At 51.2% G+C, this 22,359-nt stretch overlaps 1 protein-coding gene across 1 annotated transcript in view; it reads right to left on the bottom strand.

The window, feature by feature from the left end:
* CPNE5 (copine 5) overlaps positions 1-22,359 on the bottom strand; it is a 90,170-nt gene that overhangs the window by 42,938 nt on the left and 24,873 nt on the right. The window contains exons 4-9 of the mRNA XM_088796334.1: positions 7,243-7,346; positions 5,751-5,790; positions 5,461-5,537; positions 3,569-3,628; positions 1,637-1,687; positions 1,281-1,344 (exon numbers count right to left, since the gene is read on the bottom strand). Of these exons, the coding sequence (XP_088652460.1) occupies positions 1,281-1,344; positions 1,637-1,687; positions 3,569-3,628; positions 5,461-5,537; positions 5,751-5,790; positions 7,243-7,346 (396 nt within the window). The remainder of the gene's footprint in view (positions 1-1,280; positions 1,345-1,636; positions 1,688-3,568; positions 3,629-5,460; positions 5,538-5,750; positions 5,791-7,242; positions 7,347-22,359) is intronic.

Below are 22,359 nucleotides of genomic sequence, written 5' to 3'. Positions count from 1 at the left end.
TGTTATTTAACTAAATTAATACATAATTTATTTTTTTCCTCAATTTTAAATAAATAGTGATAGCTAATAGATGTAATAGTTGCACTGACTTCCCTGGAAGTTCAGAAAATCTTGTTTCTCTCCTCATCCTTCCCAGGCCCTCCAACCTGAGCAGGACCCAGCCCTATGGGAAGCTGGGTCCCCAGGTTACCCCAGGCTCACACTCTGTTGCTGCCTCCACTTTTTCTCGCAGGACCCACCACCTGCCCACCTGTGGCTCCTAATTAACCTAAGAGGCACGCCGGCCGGGGTGGTTTGGGGGAATGAGCCTGGGTTTTAGGATCAGGCTGACCTAGATTAAACTCTGACTCTACCACTTCTTACCCTTGAACAGGTGACTTAGCTGCTCTGAGCCTCAATGTCCTCATCCATAAATGGGAATAAACAACAGCACCTACCTCTTAGGATTGTTGTCAGCAGTAGTGATAACTTACATAAAATGCCCATCACTCAACAAATAAGAACTATATCCTTAGTATCAGCCATCAGGTTCCCTGAGCCCCTTCTTGCTATGCTCAGCTGCCCCTTCAGCTGTCCCCATCTCCTGCTTCTCCATAGTCCCATAAAAGCAGCAGAACCAAGGACTGTCTGGGATTGCAGACTCTGGCTTCCCCCCACCCCACCCCCACACATGCACGCGCGCACACACATGCTCACATACACACTCACACACACACTTGCACACATACACACACACACTTGCACACATACACATGTATACTCGCACACACGCACGCACATACATGCTCACACACATACACATACACATACACCCTAACCACACGCCCTCACTCCCTCAACCCCATGCAGAGTGTGACCCTACTTTAGAGCTAAAAGTGAAAAATGACAACTAAATGCCAAGCACCCCAGGCTCCAAGATTGAAAAGGCCCCGCTGCTGCCAGTGTTGGTGCCAAGGAGTCTTGGCTCCAGGTGAGTGGTGCCATGATGAGGAGTGGAAGGAGCTCTGGCGTGGGAAGCGGGGACCCAGGGACCCAGGGCTCCGGGCCCAGCTCTGCGGCTGATTATGGGCAAGTTCGTTCCCCTCTCTGAGCCTCAGTCACCCCCTTGTAAAAAAGGGAAGACACCTGCTAGTTCTGATGTTACAGAATTCTGACGCCAGGTCAGACTGAGGAGCCCTGCCTTCCCATTCCCTCCAAGGACACATGGTCCTGGGGGCCAGCCTGCCCCCACCCCACCCCACCCCCGCCACGTCCTGTCCTGGAGGCCCTCCGCCACTTACCCTACAGTTGCTGAGCTCCTCAGCAGACAGGATGATGGTGCCACATTTCTTCCCTGAGACACCACTGGGAGAGGAGAAGATGAAAGAATAGAGAGCCAGACACAGACGGAGACACAGGCAGAACACTCCCTGAATCAGCCCTCATCCTCCCCCACCCCCACCCCCAGCAGATCGGCCCCAAGCCCCTGAGGAGACAGAGTCTCCTGAAACACTGTGGCAGTGTGGCCTAGTGCACTGCTTCCTGGGCCAGACCCCAGGCCTGGAGCTGCCCCACCCCTGCTCCCTGAGAGCCCACCAGGAAGGGTGGTGAGTGTCTGCAGTGAAAGTCCTAGAATCGGAAAAGCATCCAGACTCACCCGGAGGCTTCCAGACCAGTGGTTCTCAAACTTTCCATCCATAGACCACTTCTGTGGGCAAAAGACCTTGTGGGCAAGCCACCCCACACTGTACCCAGCTGATCCCAGAGTCCCCGAAAATTCCAGCTCTGACCCACTCTGACTCATCGAGGGAGAGAGAGCAGCAAGAGGGAGTAAAGCGGGAGGGCTGATACACTCTTGGGGGCAGCATGCCCAGCCCTCTCCCATGCCTGCCTCCCCTGGAACTCTGACTGGGGTCTCTCTCCGAAGAGATCTCAGCCAACCATGCAGCTCCTCAGTGAGGTGGGCAGCCAGGACCTGAAGTTGGCCCACCCAGAGGACCTGCACCCCCTCTCCCCTCCCCCAGGCACCAGCCCATCCCACTCTGATGGTTGAGTCTGACCCAGGGGTCCCAGTGCAGCCACTGGAAGGCAGAACATGTCAGGCTGTCCAGCAGCTGCATGACTTTGGGCTCATTCTTGTACCTCTCTGAGCCCTTTCCTCACCCATAAAATGGGTGTGAAGGCCCCCAAGGAGCATCATTTCCCTCCCTGCCCCCTTTCCTTTACAATTGTTCAAAGCTGATAAAAGGCAGCCCACACCTCGGGCCAGCCTCAGGGCCACCAGCATGCTGTCTGCGGAACACACTTTGAGAACCACTGTTGGAGCTCTTCCCAGCACCAGTTCTTGGAGGGAGAGGCTCACAAACAGAGGAGACAGAGAGGCAGGGGAGCCAGCCCTGGGGGCTGATATGACAGCTCAGATCTCTCCCAACCAGGTGAGCAGAGCAGGGGCCACATTCAGAGGTTCCCCTGCCACAGGCAGGTAGCACTGCCTGCCAGCTTGTCCCCGAGACAGGGGCAGCTGAACCGAGTGCCCCCAAGCTCTTCCCCACCCACCCCATCTGGCCCTCCCTGGTAGTAGAGATATGATTTGTTTGACCAGGCGATAAAATCCTCACACCAGCCTCCTCGCCCAGCCTCCTCCATCTGTTCCTCTCTTAGCCTTTGAGCCCCTTTTCTATTTCCCATCTTTCCTTGCCCTCTCTCCAGCCCTGCGTCCACCTGCTAGGCCTTAACTTTCTCTTCCTCCCTCTCTGTTCCTCTCCGACTCCTGCTTTCTAATTGCTTCTTCTCTACTCTCCTTGTAAATTAGCATCCACACCTTTTCCTGGGCTGTGAGCCTCCCTGGGTCCCCCCCAGAGGCCCTGCTCCCAGATTCAGCTGGTCTGGTGGCAAATCCAGCTGCAGGCACTCCAACTCCTGGGAGCCCTCAGCAAAAGTGGTGGACCTTTGCTGACTTGGCCAAGAGGTTCCCTCCCCTGCCCCCTGCTGGGGTGCGGACTCTCCCTTCAGTCAGGAAAGAAGGAGAGGGAAGGAGTGGGGAGGGTCTGCGTTGCCCACATTTGCGTGAGACCAGCCAAAAGCAGATGGGCAGAGTGGAAGCTGGGGGAGCGAGGCTGGCCCACTGCAGCTGGTGAGCAAATGCAAAAAGTGAGGATTTAGCTGAAGCTACTCTGAGGAGAAGAAAGCTGATGTCCAGCAGTGGAAGCAATGGAGGGGAAGAGAGGGAGAGAGAGAAGGGTAAGAGGTAGGAGGTAAAAGAAACTAGGCCAGGGAGAGAAGGGAAGAGAAAGTGCCTGGCCCCTGCTAATCCCTGTTAACAGCCCCTACCTCTAGGCCCCACCCTGCTCCCAGAAGTCCCATGAGCCCCTGGGGCTGTGGAAGCTGAGCTCTAGCCTGGATGGCGGAAGGGGCCAGCTGCAAAGTAGCCTAAAGGGCCTTGGTCCTTGAGGAGAGACCCAGGACTTTCTCTGTCCCCTGGCCAGGGCTGAATGCCAGTGGACTGGGACTGGGCCTGACTCTGAGGACCCTCGGCAGAGCTGGCTGGATGGCTTGAGGACTCCAGGGCCAGAGATGTCTGGTGACCTACCCGTTGGACACAGCTGGCATGGGTTTGCCCGTCCTGGAATTCAGGCTGAATGCTCCTATCCTGTGCAGAAAAAGGAAGAAAGAGAGCGTCTCATGAGCCAAGTACACCTATCCTGAGAGGCCAGAGTACTTGGCATCTGGATTCTTAGCGATGGGTTTCTGTTTTGGATCAAACATCAAAACAGGACCAAAAGCCACAGGTCAGGGGAAGGAGATGCCATCTTCCCAAACATTGTTGTGAAACCCTGGGCAACTCTACCTCAGGGGTTCTCAAAGTGGGGTCCCAGACCAGCAGCATCACCATTCCCTGGGAATGTGTTAGAAATGGACATTCTCAAGCCCCACCCTGGACCCACTGGATGTGTAAATCTGGGGGTGCGGGGGGAGGGGCAGGGAGAGGGGCGGAGCTCAGCAATCTTTGTTTAACAAGCCGCCCAGGGATGCTGATGCCTGCTGCAGGCTGAGAACCACTGCACTGTCTCTTTGAGCCTCAGTGTGCAGGCTGTGAAGTGGGACCCTACCGAGAGAATCACATGAGATCATGGAAGCAAAACCCTGTCTGGCCCAGAAGAGAGGCCTGGTGAAAAGAAGATGTCATAGCCAAGGAGACAATAGCACTTAAGCACATGCAACCTTCAGTGGGCGGAATAGGTCCCCCTCCCTTAGAACCCCAAACATCTCCACCAACCTGGACAGTTTAGATCCTGCTGGCCCTTTAAGCCCAGCTCCCTAGCCATTTCCTACCCCATGTCCTCAATCCCCCCAGGTGTGTCCTCCACCAAAGGGGCATCAGGTGACAGAAAGCAGGAAACAGACCCAAGCGACTCGTGGGCTTTTGATCCAAGCAGTTGGGAGCTGAGAGGGGCAGAAACACACTCACACTCACTCCTGGGACCCCAAGTTCTATAAGCTTCAGAGTACCCCAAACCTGGGTTTGCTCGCTGTTCTCAATAAATGATAGCTATCACTATTTTCTGTGAACCCAGAGGTGACCTTTTGGGGGCCAGGGAAGTCTTTCTGGGGTCCCTGAAGTTACCACACAGTTACTAGGGGTCAGAGACAAGGGCCTGGGAGAGAGACCACCCCCCATACACACACACACACACACACACACACACACACAATAACACATTCTGCAATTATTGACCAGGGTGGGAGGACAGCACGCAGTGTGAACTTGGCAGAAGCAAGTTGGTGGTTGATGCCCAGCCCAGCCCAATCCCCCTTCCTGCCCCCTCGGCCCCGTGACCTGGATGCTTATCCCAGTCTTCAGGCCTCTCTTGCCTGGGCCCTGCTCCTGGGGCTTCCTAAGAAATAGGGTTAAGAAAGGTCACCCCTAGCACCTGGTCAGCCCTGGCTGGTCCCTGTGAGAAGCCCTGGGACTCCTCATGCCAGAGCCTGCTCAGAGTAATGGCTTTTCCCTAAAAGCACTTAAGGCCCTTTAATGCAGATGCCAGGGGCACGGTGAGATGGGGAGGGCTTCACCATACCCAGCTCTGGCCTACAACAAGGTACAAACAGTCTGAGGAATGTGCTCTGCGAGCAGAATCGTCAGTTCAAACCCCAGCTCCTATCTGTGTGGCCTTGGACAAGTTACTTCTTTCTGGCTCTGGTTTCTTCCCCTACACAATGTGAGGAGTGTGGGGAATAGACAGCATCTCAGGGTCATCCTCGGAATATGGGGCTCTGATAACCGAGCTGGGGTCCCTCCAAGGTAACTGGGTTAAAAGCCCTGCAAAGGCAGGGCCCATGGGGCCTCCTTCTTCCTAATCATCCCTCACGATTGACTGGCTGCTTCACCTCTACCCTGAGCCAGCCCTGAGCAGCGGGGACAGGAAGTTGGCCCATCACTGAAGAAGCGACCCAGACAGGCCCAGCCCCCTCTACACTTACGTGAGGGGCTTCTCCAGGCGGCTCCCGGGGGACCCCACAATTTCTCCAAGGGTGCAGAAGGCCTGGCCCAGAAAATCCTGCATATCCAGGGTACAGAAACGACCAGTGTCACCCACTCTGCTCAGAGCCATCCCACCTCCCCCATCACCCCACTCCCGGAGTGTGATGGCTCTGAAATGACAGGATGCAGCATCAGGCACACACTCTGTGTCACAGTGAAGCCCGAGGCCAACTCAGCTTGGCATTTAAGAGACTTTCAGCATCTCTGGGCAGTCACGAGGGGAACTCACGTGTTTCGATAAGTCAGGGCTCTTCGAGTCAACGTCGTATCTGCAGGAGACACACAGAGAGGTTGAGACACTCAGAGCGTCCCGCCCAACCCCGCCTGGGTCCTTGAGCTGAGTCAGTATCCCTGCACCCCAAAAAGCAGGCTCTGATACAGTGGATATTTCTGGGAGTAATGGCTGGAGGCGCAAATGGGAGCCTTCTGGGGTGCTGGCCATGTTCTGTCTCTCGATTTGGGTGGTGGTTACATGGGTGTCACAGATGTACAAATGCATCATGGCGTGGACTCTTAAGATCTGTGCACCACACTATATATGTGTTATACCTCATTGAAAATTGAACACATACAATCAATGCGCTCTGCTACCTTGGCTAGTTCACAGGTGGCTGAGCCACCTTGCGCGTCACTGCCTGTTCTCCCATCTTCCCAGCTAAGGCTCGGCTGCCCTTGGAGCTCAACACCTTGCCTTGGACCTTCCCTGATTGTTTCACCTTGCCCAGGCCTGCCCAGCCTGCCCTCGGGCCGGGTTTCCCAAGAAGGAAGGAGGCATTGCCACCACCTTGGCAGCTGCAGGCAGGCTGAGCCTATAGCTGGACACCTCCCTCCACCTGCAGCCTGCTCACCTGCAGCCTCACCTGCATCCCCCCACTCACACTGCCATCTCTGCAGCCAAACAGCCATTCCAGGCCCCGCTGAGTCCCGCTGAGGGGCAGTCATTCTTGTGCCAGCCCCTGCGCTGAGCACTGTCTCTCCAAAATGTCACCAAATGACCTCTGCCGTGGGCGGCACTGATGCTCCCATCACTCCCTCCAAAATCATTTCCTTCCACTGCATTTCTTTCCTTTGCTCCCTCAGGCCCCCAAGCCCCTTTCCCCCCTCTCTGTCCACAGTTCTCTGAGACAGTCTTTTCTTTCTTACCACCCACACCCCGTAAAAACAACAACACTCTCCCACCTGTTCACAAGCCTGAAACCCCACCATCATCTTTACCCTCAGGAGAGGGGCCCTTTTCGTCTTTGTGATAAAAACGTAGGTGCCTGGAGCCCTCTGTCAGCCCAGTTACCGATGCAGGAGGGGCGACTGCAGGAGCCCCTCTACCAGAACAAGCTTTAACAGAGGTCGGTGGGGACTTCCTGGTCACCTAGGGAGAAAAGGGCTCCCGGAGGTGGAGCTACAGTTGCTCCCAAGATCTTTCCTCAATTCCCCCCAGTCAGGTAGCTTGCTCAGTGCCCTCCCACACTTAACTGAGACCAATGTAGGGAGGGCTTTGTTCTCTCTCCCCATCTCCCTTCCATCTCATAATGGGGGTGGGGCTGGACTTCAGCTAATTGTCACTTTTATTCCAGGCCAATCCTGGGCTTCCTCTAACATCACAGCGCCCCCCTCACCCACCTTCCCTGGTCAGGGGAACTCCTGCCCCATCACAGGTCCTGTGTCCCCACCTCCCATCAGTACTTCCTCACCCAGCTCCGTCCTCAGCACCATCTTCCACTTACAGGTCGAAACGGAGGTTCTGCTTCTCCTCGAAGAAGTAATCCACAATGAATTTGCGCACGAAGTCGGGATTGAGTGTGTTGTCGATGACTTCCGTGCGTCCGAACTGCAAGAGGTGACAGGGCGTGGCTCTGAGGGCCAGGCTGGCGGGCGGGGAAGCACTGGGCTCGAGGCCCCTAGGTCCTGGGCCCGGTGGTAGCGGAAGCCACACCTCTAATGGCTCCCGGCCCCACCTGCAGTCAAGGCGAGAGCTCCTCCATCCAACAATGGAAACTGTCCATGTTATGGCTCCAGCTTTATTCTCCCTCTATCCATCTAGGCTCCACCCCAGTTGAATGGTTTTGAGCACGTGCTTCACTTTCCCGCCTTACTGCCGTTGTCTATGCTATATCCTCTACCTGGCCTCCCCTTCTCAGCCAGTGACACATCCTCCAGTCCTTCAAAGTCCATTGCCAATGCCGCCTCCTCCAAGAAACCTTACTGATTCCTCCAACCAGAGAGTTTTACTTCTCTCTGAACTGCCAGTGAACTCGTGCCTGCACCTACGACCACCATCCTTCCCTGACTGACTCCAGTTAAGTGTGTACTTATTTGATGTCCTCATTGTAAATTCAAGGGCAGAGACAGAGACCATGGGATCTTTTAAGATTCTCACCTCCTAGGATCCACACCCTTGTATAATCCCTCCCTGTGAATGTGGGCTGGACCCAGCGACTCACTTCTGATGAATGGACAAGAATACAAGCCACTTCCAAGATTCTGTTATAAAGGACTATGTCTTCCGTCTTGGGCACCCTCTCTCGTTCTCTCTTGCTGGCTCACTGATGAAGGCAGCTGCCATGTTGTGAGCTGCCCTATGGAGAGGCCCAGGTGGCAAGGAACTAAGGGTGGCCAACCCAACGCTCAGAATCTGAATCCTACCAACAACCGTTGACTGAACTTAGAAGTGGGTCCTGCCCCAGCTGAACCTTGTGATGACTGAGGCTCTGCCCAACATCCCTGACTGCAACCTTGTAGGACAGAGGATCCCACAAAGCAGCACCCAGATTCATGACTCTGTTGTTTGAGTAGCTAAACTCTGGGTTAATTTGTTACTCAGCAACAGATAACCAATACACAGACTTGACTTTCTCAGTATCCCCTGCATCATATACTCCATAATTTTGTACATATTAAACACTCAATAATTAAATCCCATTAAATTCCCCAAATGACTGAAGGGACACCACTCCCCATTTTGGGGCATCAGAAACACTTAGAGGGTTTGTTAAAACACAGGTGTAGGCCTCACTCCCATGTGTTGTGATTCATTAGGTTTAGGGCGAGGCCTGAGAATCTGCATTTCTAAAAAAAAAACATAGTCGCTGCTGCTGGTGCCAGGGCCTCCCTTTGAGAAGCACTGGGCTACACTGTGGCACACAGGGGCCCTGAGTTCCTAGGAGTCTTCCGTGCCACGGAGGGGGGCAGCATGGGCATGATTCCAAGCCATCAATTCCATCAAAGCAACTCTCTTTTATATCTGTTCAATACACTGGACATTTTTGGTGATATTTTGTTTCAAAAAAGAGACACAGGGCTAAAGGATAAAGCATAAAAACACTGTACTTTAGGCTCCATGAAGGGAGGGGACAATATTCCCCAAAGTAAACAAGACGGGCAGATATACAATAAATATTTTAAATAGGTTGTTAATCTAATCTTAATATAGAAACATGTTTTTCAGTTGAGCAGTAATTAATCCTGAGTACCAGTCCTCCTTGATGGGGCTCTGCAGCCCAGAAAAATGCCAACACGTGGGCCCCTCTCACGTGAGGTGTGGTAGGCAAGGCCCGTGTCATCTGAGACATTTCCTAGTGTCCCCTTCTACCCTGAATTAAGTTAAAAACCTGCACAAAGAACCTCCCACCTAAGGTAGTCTGAGGGGTCATCTGAGGAGCACTAGATTTGGCACCTCTTGCCTTCACCCCCCTCATCTAATCAACTTCTTGCTCCTGTCAATTCCATCAGCTAAATCTCTCTCCTGTCTCTGCCTCCTCTGCTGTGGCATTGGTCAGGCCTCACCATTTTCTCATCTCACCCACTGTAGCAACCTCCTAACGGGTCCCCCATGGGGGCCAATTGCTAACACTTGAAGACTCAGCTCCCCGGAAGTCCTGCTGTCCAACTCCCAACCTCTCCAGTGTGTTCCCATAATGCTCCTCACATCCCTAGTGCTGCGCTTAGCACAGCCCCTGGTAATGGTCTACTGAGGCTCTTTCCACCCCAGCAGACTGAACTTCTCAAGCAGCAGGAAGATCCCTCCTTTGCAGCCCAGGACCCAACATAGTTTCACAGCCACAGGCTCTCAGTCGTGGATGATTTAGTACCAGGAACTATGTTAAACATCATGTACCATATTACCTTATTTAATCCTTTTATGGTAGGCTTCCTCCATTTTATAGGTGAGAAAATGAAAGCACAGAAAAGCTAAGTAATTCGTCCAGGGTCACATGGCTAATATTAATTGCTGGCTTTCAGGCACAACCCAGGTATTCTGGCCCGTGCTCTCTAAGCCATGTTGTGCTACATGTAACATCCCAGGGACAAGGAGAGCAGAAGCTCGCTGCTTCCAGTGGCTGGTACCCCGTAGGCACTCAGGAACTGTCGAATGAAGTCAGGTTGAATGAGGAAATGGATGAGTGGGTTTGAGTCCTAACGTCCTCACAAGCTAATTGTGTGACGTGCTCAGACCTTTCAAAGCCTCAATTTCCTCTTCAGAAGATGGAGACTACTACTTGTCCTGCTTACTTCCTAAAGGGTTACCATCCAACTCAATTCAATTATTAATTCAATAAGCAGTTTTTAAGCACTTCATTACAGGCCAGGGAGTGTGCTGGGTGCAGAGCTACAAACATAAATAGGACATGAACTCTGTACTTAGTGACTTTTCTATCATTGGTGGGACAACTCATGAACAAATAAGTACAATACAGTGTGACAACAGTGCTAACAGAGCCATATACAAAGGTGTACGGCAGGGCCCTCCTCGCTGGCTGCATATTAGAACCACTGGGGAAGTGTGAAAGAGACTGAAATGTACAAAACAGCTGATTATTGGGTGTCCCATTTCACATACCAGTGTTTCCCCGAAAATCAGACCTAGCCAGACTATCAGCTGTAATGTGTCTTTTGGAGCAAAAATTAATACAAGACTCAGTATTATATTATATTATATTATATTATATTATATTATATTATATTATATTATATTATATTATACCTGGTCTTATATCAAAATAAGACTGGGTCTTATATTAATTTTTGCTCCAAAAAACGCATTAGAGCTGATGGTCTGGCTAGGTCTTATTTTTGGGGAAACAGTATTAGTCCAGGTATCTGACTTCATAGAGGTCTGTACCGTTCATTGTCTTTGAGCTACTTTACAACTCTGGAAATTGTAGAAAGCATAGAGTCATGAGAACAATTCTTATCCATAGAAATGCAAATAAATTTTCTTTCAGTGGAATGCAGTTGATTATTTGATTACTACCCTGTGGATATTGGCCAATTTTGCATCTATTTGTACATTCATTTCAGCATTCCTGATTTCTTGGATGTGGGCTTACAGTAAGTCCTCATTTAACGTTGTTAATAGCTTCTCTGACTTTAAGGGAAATGACATATAACAAAACCAATTTTACCATAGGCTAATGGATATAAACAAGAGTTAAGTGCCTATGGCATATCATCAATGTTACAATAAAACAACACTGAACAAAAAGACTTATTTGAGGACCTGCTGTATTTGAACCAGTTGTAACATCTTACTGGTTCCCTCTTTAATTGATGAATTAAATAAACCTTCGCCATGTGTTCATTTTATATTTGTATGGGATTAATGGTTTTATTTTTTAAAAATGCATCCTTTAACAGGAGCTTTAAAAAAATACCCATGCTCAAGCCCCACCACAGACCAATTAAGTCCAGATCTCAATGGTGGGGCCTGAACAGCTGTGTTGTTGTTGTTGTTGTTTTTTAAGTTTCCTAGGTGATTCTAACGTGCAGATGGAGTTGAGAACAACTGATGGAGGAAGGAAGAAAGCTAACATTTACTGAGCCCTTACTGAATGCTCAGTAGATAAGTGGGTCATTATCTCATTCGATTCTCACAAAAATCCTGTAAGTTATTACCCATTTACAAGTGAGAAAACTGAGAATCAGAGAGGTTAAGTAACTTGCCCAAGGCCACACAGCTAGGCAGAGCTGGGATCTAAACCCAGCTATGTCTAACTCCAAAGCCCATTATATTTTCATTTCATCTAATTGGCAGGAGTCCTCAAGCACTACGAAAAGAAAAGACAAGGTTTACTTCAAAAGCATTTAAAGAAGCCCCACTGTGCAGGGCAATGGGGAGGGCTTCAAGTTGAGTAAGACTGGGTTCCTGCCCCCACCCTCTAAATTCGTTAACAATCTTACATAACCCTTGTTCCAAAAGAGTTCCCGCATTTTCTTCTCTTCCTCTTTCTAATTCTTAATACCTCCTGTCTCCAGACAAAAGGAAAATTTCTCCTACTGGCTTTCTTGCAGAATATTCCAGGTAAACACCCAGGTTCAAGAGAACCCTCCCTTAAGGAAGGACTCTACCCCTCCTCAGTGCACTATCCTCTTCCCTCAAACACCTTTCAAAATCCCTCTGGCAGGATTCTGGATAAACCCCAGTCCAGAAGGAGCAAGCATTCCTTTATGCAGCCTCCCTCCCCACCCCACTGCCAGCAGAGACTCCAAGGAAAACACCCATTAGGGAAGATGACAGCGTAGCTTTTAAAATGGCACTGAAGCTTCAACAGAGGGGAATTCCCAAGGGAATGATCTCTGTCGGAGAAGAAAATGGAGTTCCCCTGGAAACAGGACTGGGAGGGGGACTCCAAGGGCCCCCAGTATCTCCCAAAGCAGGAAAGTGGGCAAGGGAGCCAGGCTGGGCAATGATGAATTATCAGGCCTCAGGGATCACTAACGTGTGCACATCAAAAACAACCATGAAATCTACAACCCAGGGACTTACTAAAGATGTTTTATAGCCTTCATTACGTGGGCTAATAACAAAGACAAAAATTGTGAAAACCTTGGGTTTTAAAAATCCCAGAAGCCATCGGTCCCCTGTCAGGCCCAATTTACACCCCTATAAATGATGGTAGGAACACAACTGAACTGACGTTAAAAAAAAATTGGCTGTATTTCGTTCTACATAGAATTATAGAGTTTTCAAGCTGGAAGGGACCAGAAGAGATGAGGTATTAGCAGTGGGAAGCACATGATGGCATGATCTGACTACACTTGGGGAAGGAGGGGTGGGTGGGTTATCTCCTCACCACCCATAATCGTAATTTGAGCTGAGCTAGCTCTGAACCCTCTTCCTGCTCCCTGGTCCCTCCTTCTGGTCTTTTCTAAACCTGTCTGTCCACACTCCAGCTTCTGAGGATGGGAGGGGGCCTCATATTGCTCCCAGTCTGGGGTACAGGCCACCAAACACCAATGGGCACAGAACTTCTCTGATCAATAAAGCTGAAGGGAAGCCCCAAATCTTTGTTTTACCAAGTGATTTTGACACAGACAGTCCTAGAGAATTGCAGAGTAGGTGGGCAAGTATGGACAGGTGGACGGTGTGAAACTGGGGAAGGGGCTGAGCAATCAGGGAGGTGAGGGAACCTCCCTGACCCTGGGGCCCAGAGGGGAGAAAGAAAGAAAATACAAATGAGAAAGAAGCCTGGAAATTAGGGTATTTGCCTTCTGAAAAGCTTATTTCTTGTCCCTGGCAACAAAACCCAGTGGGAAAAGCTCCTGACATGCCACAAAAGATGCTTGGGAGGGCTCTTAAAACCTCATGACTAAGCCCCAAGAATATCAATTAAGCAGCATTAATTACATGTCATCAGTTCCAGTGAGACCCTCAAAGGGGAGGCGGACTTGAAATTTCTTAAATTAAGTGGCTCCCAGGTTCTCTGCGTCACGCGGATGTTGGGATTTATGGAGGCAGGTGGGAAGCTGTCCTACCAAACTTGGGAGACATGGGCCTCCCTGACCGGTCAGGGGTCAGAGGGCTGGCAATCAGGCCTGTACCGATTTGGAGACCTATTCTCTGTGCTGGGGAGTCGCCTCCTGCCCCCACCGCCCAGCCCCACCGGCCCAGCTCCTTCTCGGTCCTGTTCTACACTCCAGGAGACTGTTTCCTTCCGAACTCCATCACCCTCATTCCCTTACCCTGTGGGTTCCAGTTGGGTTTGACCAACGGGAGGCACTGGCAGATGGGACATGAGCGGAGAGGTTGGGGTACTTCTTCCTGCTCTGGCCCAGCTTCAGCACCTTAGTTCTACGAGGGGCTGCTTTGCCCCAGGACCACGCTCTGCCCCTCACTCACAGACAACAGCGCTGTCTCCTCTCACTGCTCCCCAAGCCTGGGCCAGAAACAGCTCCCCACTGGTGCTGGGTTCTGGGTGCTGCACTGTCCCTTGTGGGTTTCTTCAACCTCACCCACACCTCCGAAAGAAATCCATTACATCTCTTCAGTGAAACCAGGGGAGTAGCATTCTCTTTCCTGCTGGGACCCTGACACACTTTCTCCCTCGCAAACACATTCATACACACACAATTGAACATAAGCCAAGAACAATCCTCACCTCCACCCCATTCTTCTCAGACACAGTGTAACATTCATGTCATCAATAAAATGAATGATTCCTGCCTATGCAGCCGGGACACTTAAGCTCCCTGACAGGAGGGATGTAGGGTCTCAGCATGGCTGTCCCACCGAAGGGACTCCATGGGGACTCTCAGGGACCAGGGGTCTCACCTCAGTCTCCACTTTGTAGAAAGTGGCCCTCCTGGCCCCATCCACACAGGTGCCAGGGTGAGAGCCCAGTAGGGAAGGGCTACTGCTCCATTAGTCAGGACTTAAGGCTCTTAACCAGTTTTAAGCAGGTTTGCTTACACCCTGAAATTGAATGCAAATCTCTGTTCGTGTCTGCACTGTTTGGGGAGAGGAGCCATGGTTTTCATCAGTTTCTCAAAGGGAAGCATGTCTTCAGAAAGCTTTAAGAACCACTGACTCTAGCTTTGAAGGCAGATCTCTGAGTTTCCCATATAAAGCAGTGAAGTGTTTAACAGAGTGGTCTGGAGTGAGGTTTCCTGGGTTCAGATCCTGGTTCTGCTACTCACTGGCTGTGTGACCTTGGGCAAATTCCTTCACCTCTCTGTGCTTCGGTTTCCTTTCTACAAAATGGGGATGATCATTTACCTACATGTAATAGGGTTGGTGGAGGCTTAAATTGTTTAATTTATGTAATATATTTAGAAGAGAGCCTGAGGCATAAAGTGGATGCTGTAAATTTGTGATTCCACATTCTAGTGTTTTCTAAATCCTAAACCCTGGCCCATCCACCCAGGAAATACAGATGTATCTCTCAAGACTCTGAACTCAGCCTTGTCTCTACCCTGCTCACCTTGTCTGAACCTTGCTCACCTTCCATGCCTGAGAAGTTTTCTGTCAGTGTCTAAAGATGTCCCTTACGCTTGAATCCCCTGGAGGCCCGAGCTTTGAGTGGTTTCTCTGCAGACACACACAGGATAAGACTGAGAGGGAAATGCAGGGCTGGCCCTTTGCTCTTACAAACCAGCTACTCTGTTAAGATATAGGCTCTGCCCACCTGTGGGCTCCACACAACATCCAGAAATGCTCAGAAAAGAAGGCAGTAGAATGTGTGAAGTTTGCTGAGAGACCTGGAGAAGGCCCGAAGACTATTCACTCTGGCCACTGGCAGGAGAGGGAAGACAGGAGGAGCCCTGGGGCAGGGGAGCTGCTCAGTGAAAGAGAGGGAGTACGGCCACCCCCACCCCCACTCAGACCCTGCTCAGATACACTGACTCCCTGGCTAGGAGGTACAGCTGGGAAAAGACTCTCTCTGTTGCTTCCAAATTTCTAATACCTGATCTCCTCTTCTTCCTTACAACCCACCTGCTGGGGCAGCTACCGCAGTAGCTCAGGGAATTCTCTCAACATCCTAGTCAACTCCCTGCCAATGCCCACGCGTGGGGTCATGGGGGCCCAGAACTAGGGTGATGCAGAGGGGTAGCCAGGCTAGGGGTCCAGGACCCCCACTGGCCAGGGTTCTCAGCTTATTATCTCCATGAGACAACGTGGAAAACCCTTCAGAAGCTGCATTTCCTCATCACTAAAATGGAGCAAATCATTCCTTCGTCAGAGGCAGGATGGAAGGGAACGTGCCTGAAATACTGCACAGAGTATCTGCTGCATAGTTGGTCTTCCATACCTATAATAACCCTCACGTAACCCTACTGTGTGCCAGACACTACGTGCTTTCCATATATTAACTCGTTTAATCTTCATAACAACTTTATGAGGCAGTACTATTATTATCCCATTTTACAGATAAATTAAGAAAAAACTCAGGGAGATTGAGTGAATTTCCCAAGGTCACACAGTGAATGGGTGGTAGGAAGAAGATTTGAACTCCAGCAAATCTGGCTCCAAATCAGAAGGGGTTGATGTAGTCACTACCCAGTAAGAGGTTGGAACTATATCCTACCCAGCCTTTACTCCTGCTGCTTTCCCACCCCCAGCCCAACCTCTGAACTTACGCAGTGCTTCCTGTCCCTTCCACCTTGCTGACTCTTCCTGTGGGGTCTAAGTGGTTCTACAAGTCAGGTGGCACAGGTGAGTGCCCCGGACCTATACCTCTGCTCACCCCCCCAACCCACCTCCAACCCCTACACACACCCACACACACACACACACACACACACAGTCCTGGGCCCTCCTGTGATTTCCATACATATTCATTGATTATCAAGTTGACTTAGAACCTAAAGATTTTAGAGCTGGAAGGAACCAAATCCTCTCAACCAAGGAGAAAAGAGAGGCAGGAAAGGGGGTTAGATTGTTCTCACAGAGGTCACACAGCTAATTAGGAAAACGGCCGTGACAAGAGCTGAGGTGAGGTGGGGCCCTCAAAGTGCCCTGTTCTCTCAGAAGCCGGTCAAATGCCCCTCTCTGGGGTTTCTTCCTTCCATCAAATCCTCTTCCTTCTTCTTTGTATCGTGACTGCTCATCTTCAAAACACTTCCACACATCCATGAACACATTTAACCCGCCACTGACCTTGTGGAGCTGATATTATTGTGATCCCCACTTTACAGACAAAGGATCGGTGCTCCAGAGGACCTCCCAGAGGCACCCAGCCATGGAGGTCAGGGGACCAGGTCTCCTAGGAGTGACAGAGGCTGTGTCCTGTGGTATTCACCTCAGTCCCCTGCCTCAGGAATGAGTGGGTGGCTCTGAAAGCCTGAACAGTCGTAATGGCCCCTGATTTAAGCAGCTCTTGCTTTTTACAAATTACAGCTGGATGGAGCTTGAGAGACCTCCCCCGAGCTGCAAAGCCCCCAGTGGCTGTGCTGGCTGGGACAGGAGGAGGCCGGAGCTGACAGACTGCTCTCTACCCTTAAGCTGCGCTCCCTTCCGCAGCATGAGCTCCCCTATAATTTTCATATATTATTGATGGCTCCTTAATTGGGGATTCTAAAAGCCCTGCTGTAGAGCCCAACCCTGGCCCCTCGTGAATCATGTTCACCGTGATTAAAATTACAGGCTACAAAGCTATCCGACTTACACAGAAATAGGACGCGGGAAGGTGCTGGGCTCTAGGAACAGGGGCTAGGTGGGCACACAGGGCTGGGGAGGAGAAGGGCCTGAGGTGTGGGCACCTGGAAAGAGGGCCTGAGTTTCAGAGGGGGACACAGAGGACCTGTTTCCATGCTAGGCCTACCACCACCTTGTGTCTGGAACGTTCTCTCAGGTTCTCACACTGGAGGGGGCCAGGATTCTGTGGCCACCCCTCCTTGTAGAGTGAGGAAAACCAGGTGCAGAGTGAGGAAGGAGCTTGTAAAATCACACAGAGAGAACCATGACTTCTTGGCCCAGTGGCCTCCAGGACCACGTCCTGTGTCCTTAAGGCCTCTGGGTGAGGAAGGGCAGAGGTTACTGAGGAGATCAGGCTCCAAAGGCCTTCCCAGTGCCCAGGCCTCGACAGAATGTTCTCTCTCTGGCCCAGATACCAGCAGTGGGCCTGTGAAATTTTACCAAGCTTATAATAAAAGACATCCTGCCTGAAAGCTTAGTTCCTAATTAGCCATTGTTCCAGATAATCTGTTAAATTATCCTGGCTCCTAGGGAAATCACCCTTTTAGCAATGAGCCTGGCTGCCAAGCTGCTGGCAAAACACTCCACCAGCCTGTCCCTAGGTCCAGCCTGGGTGCCTGAGCCCCTTGAGTTTGGCTGAAATATGGCAGGGTGGGGGCACTGAGCAAGCCCCACCCTAAAGGCATTTGTCCCCCCAGCACACCCCAAAAGGTCTATAGCTCCTACCAAATAGCATCAGGATGTCTGAAATATCCTCAGTGGTGCCTTCCTCTGGGTAAAAGCACTGCTTTCTCACTTAGGGCTTCTCACAAGAACAGCCAATATTGAACAGTTCTACATGCCAGGCACTTTACATGAATTAGCTCATCTAATCCTCACAGCAGACTCATGAGCCTTAGCACTTGCATAAGAGCCCCAGCTGGGAAGGTGGTAGCCCAGATTCAGACCCAGTTACCTTGACTTCGGAGCCCAAGCTCTCAACAGCTCAGCCAAAACTTTAAATGCACCTGGGTGCTACCATGAAAGAGTAAATAGATTTAGCGGCTCCCAAGGGACCTGGCCTCGCACCCCAGGGCTTACCGGGACAGCAGACTCCTTTCTTCAAATAAAATTGAGGGCTCCTATTTCATGTATTGCCCAGAAGGGGCAAACACCTCTGGCTGACTGGGGGGAGGGGCAGTCGGAGCCTCCCACAGACTCACAGTTGGCCCTGGGGGCACCACATCAAACCCTGGAGCTAGAAAAGCCCCCTCTGAAAGTCAGGGCCTGGGCACGTGGAGGAGCGGGGACCAGACGCAGGAGGTAGCATCATACCCCAGCTCTGCCACTTGCTGGCTGAGTCACTGAGCGAAGCAAGGCCCCCTCTGGCCACTGTGTGCAGAAGAGTCCTGCTTCCTCGTCTGGGGTGTGGTGAGAGCCAAGGGGGGTAACAGGGTGCTGTGATGTGAAGTCTGCACAGGGCAGTAGGAATGTCAATCATCCTCCCATTGAAGGGGGACCCCACAAGGGCAGAGTCTCCTCCTAGTTTGTCTGCCGGTTTTGCATAATAACAATATTTACCAGTGCTGGGCATAACCGGGCACTGTGTTGAGTGATTCTGTCATTGAGTCCCCACCGCACCCAATGAGCAGCCATGTGGGTCCCATTTTACTGATGAAAATCAAGGCTCAGAGAGGTTAAGGGAAGGGGCGGAGTCAGGGTTTGAAGGGACATTGTGACAGTGCCTCACTGTGTGCCAAAGCGGGTTAAGGCCCTAACCCACAGACTGTGAGGAGGTGCCCAGAACCCATCTGCTCCCCAAGCCTGGGCCTGGACTGCCAGCTCCTGGTGACAAGGAGTCAGGGCCCTGGAAATTCAGCTGCATGACAAGAGCAAAGGCCACTACATGCTGCCCAGGGGACCTGAGGCTCAAGAGCGGCATTCTTTGCAAGGGCAGACACCTGTCTGCAAAAAAGCCAAACCCACACTCGCCTTGGAGTCCACCTCCTAGAGAGGCTGGTATCCTGCTTTGGGCTTTAGCAATAATAAAGGTCCATTCATTACTTTAAATCTTTTGATAAAGGTCTATGTCGCATGGCGGGGGTGAGGTTCTGTGTTGGTCATCAGGGATCTCAAAGTGGGCTCACTGCCTGGTGGAGGGAGGGTCATTTCATTTCAGATTTAAGCTCTCGGCCATCAGACAAACTGGATCCCAACTGCCTTTGCCCAGCATGGTCTCATCCCAGGACCTCTACAAGACCACTGTCTTCCTGCTTCTGCCCTTTCCCCTGTGACCTACTCTGCCAGAGGTATCTTTCTTCAACATAAACTAGGCTGCATAGCTCCCTTGCTCAAAACCCTCAAATCGCTTCCTGTCACACTTAGAGCAATGTCTGAACTCCTACACAGCCTATGAAGCCCCACAGGATCTGCCCAGGCCAGCCTCTGTGACCACATCACCCACTGTATTCATTGTTCACACCACTTAAACCATACTTGGCCTTTTTTTTGTCCTTTGAGTATAGTGAGCTTGTTCCCACCTCAGGGCCTTTGCACTTGCTGTTCCGTCCACCTAGAACATCCCTTCCCAGACTTATACATGGCACCACTCTGGACTCAACTCCAGTGTCACCAACTTCTCAGAAAGGCCTCCCTCAACCCCCTTAACTAAAGCAGCCCCCTTCTCCCTGGTCACTCTCGATCTCATTACACTTTTCCACAGCACTTATCAATCAGTACCTGAAATTATGCATTTTTTTTTAAACCGATTATACTAAGCCTCTCCAGAGCAGGGACTCTGCCTGTCTTGTTCTCCACTATGTGCCTGGATCAGTGTACGGCATATAGTAAGTGGTCAATAAATGCTTGTTCACTGACTGCTGACTCTTTGGAAACCATGCATAAATCTACACGCAAATTTTACACCCAGGGTTCCCAGTGGGGTCCACTCTCCCTTCCCCCACCTAACCTTTCCCCAATCTCTAACACTCTGGACCCAAGTCAGGTTGAGTCACCGCCATCTCACAGATATACAGGGCATTCCCACTTCCAGGCTTTGCTCATGTCAGGCCCCATTTCTGGAATGCCCTTTCTCCCTCCCACCATCCTTTAAGTTCCAGGTCTGGTGCCACCTCCCCCAGGAAGCCTCCCTAGCCCTCCCGGGTCTCTCCCCACTGTGAAGTGCTGAGAATTCATGTCGAAACTCGTTGGGTGGCTCTTGGCCTAGTTGTGGTCTGGAACCTGGGGCCTCTGGGAGGATCTGTTCCAACATTCTCATCAAGATGAAGAACACAAGGCTTTTAAATCCTTCTACGTCTGTGTCTGGTCTCTCCAGCTCCCCGGAAGTTCTCCGAGGATAGGAAACCTCCTGCTATAGCTTTGCACCCTGGAGGATACCAGAGTGTCTTACTCAAGTTACTTCCCTTCTCTTGGCCTTCATGCGCCTATCTATAGAATGGGTTACCAGTGTAAACTGCCTGGTACATTGCCTGCACCCAGAGACCATCAACGATACTATCCATGAGAGCCGCCTTTTACCCAGTGCTTACCTGGTTCCTCCAACGTATCCTATGTTCTCTCTAATCCTTAGACAATCCAGCAGGTATTACTAGTCACCCGCTTTACATGTGAGGAAAATGAGGCTCAGAGAGGATAAGTGTCTAGTACAAGGCCACACAGCTCTAGGTACCGGGGTCCTGACACAAACCCAGGTCTGTCTGACTCCCGAGAACACCCCAAGACACCACCCCTTCTCTGTGGTTCAATAGAGAGAGAACCCTGGTTTCCTAGCTGTGTCACCTGGACCAGTTTCTTCACCTCTCTGGGTCTGGGGATGACCTGTACCTGCCCGCAGAGTTGTTATGAGGATTAGAGATGATGAGTATGAGACACCGGGCACACAGCAGGCACTCAGCAAAGGGCGCCACTTTGGTTGACTCTTTGATTCTCTGATTCCTAAACAATCAGAGTCATCGGGAGCACTCTTGGCTGTTAGGAGGGGGTGTCTGGAGGGCTCAGAGAGAGCTGAAGGTGGGTCAGAGTCAGATACAGGCATGGGCATGGCTGGAGGATTTCCTGTGGAGGAACAGAATGAGGGTGGGAAGTACATCAGACTGTGTGGGTGCAGGGGGAGGAGGGGCAGAGCTAAGGAAGAAGGTCGGTCCAGGCCATGAGGTAGGGTGGGGAAAGCTCGGGTCTTGTTCTATTGTCTACAATATATTATTTTTAATTATTTTTTTAAATGAGTTTCATCCATCCTAGGCGTGGGAGTCACATTTGAAAGATACTGACTAGGAGGCCTCACCTCATATACATTATCTCCTGGGCCCTGGAGAACCCCTATTAACAGAAGGATATTAGCAATGGTTTTTCACAGCCACCAGGAAGGTGTGGAGAGACACGGGGATGGTTAGAAGTGTCCAACAGGCACGTAAGCACTTGCACAAGCAGGGCGTGAGAATCTGCCAAGACCAGCGACCTCAGGCCTTGGAAGTAGGTCCGGGCTTCTGATGTCCCCGGGCTCTCCCACAAACGGGAGACTGCTGTGACCTGACCCTCACCAATGCTAGAGCGTTGTCCCTCGGCCTGCCACCCTTGAGACTTTCAAGCAAGAGGAAGAGCTTATAAGAACAGGCGTGTGGCTGGGGGCCACTTGCTCCTATTAGGTTAGCGTCTAATCTAACCATTAGACCATAAGAAATTGCCAACATTTCCTAATTGCAAATCCATACAGTTCGACCCAACGTGCTGGTGCATGTGGCAGAAATCAGCCCGAGTCCTGCTTTCACAGTTGTGTAGGCCCCAGTGTCAAGGTTGTGTGGAAGCAGAGCTGTGCCTGCACCCACCTCTAACTGTGGGAGGCCGCTGGGGTCTGCCCCAAAAAGCCTGACAGCTGTGGACAGCCAGCCAGGGTTAGGGGGCTTCATAACAGATGTGAATCCCAGTCCTGCACCAATGAGCTGTGTGGCCTCTGACAAGCTGCTTCAACTTCCCCAGGATCAGTTTCTATGTGTGACATGGGCCAATGACATCTCCCCACAGGTTGCTGCAGCATCAGAGTTCAGCCAGCAGAGCACAGAGCAGGGGCCGAATCAGTGGTGGTTCCTTTCCTATGGCCACCTTGACAGTTGGAGAGGCTCTACCACCAGGCTATGAAGTTGATGTTTGTCTCAGAGGCTTGGAGAACAGGTGAAACCCCAAGCTATGGTTTTGAGAGTCATTGGAACCAGGGGAAAGCCCTTTCCTGTTCAGGAGGAGCTAAAAGGAAGAGGAGGGACACTGGTTGCCAGGGGTAAATGTGGGGTGATCTTCAGAGCCAGAGCAGGGAGGATGGTGGGATGTGGAAGGAGATAGGAGCCAAACAGGCCACCACCCAGACAGGCAGGGTTTTCATGAGGAGATGCCCCAGGAGGGGACAAAGGCACTAGAAAGGCAGGGAATGGGGGGGGGGGGT

This window comes from Rhinolophus sinicus, chromosome 2 (genome assembly GCF_057876585.1).
Source record: "Rhinolophus sinicus isolate RSI-liver-muscle chromosome 2, RSI-T2T, whole genome shotgun sequence".
Classification (NCBI taxonomy): Eukaryota; Metazoa; Chordata; class Mammalia; order Chiroptera; family Rhinolophidae; genus Rhinolophus; species Rhinolophus sinicus.
The sequence above is the reverse complement of the archived record's forward strand: the minus strand, read 5'-3'. Positions and strand labels throughout refer to the sequence as shown.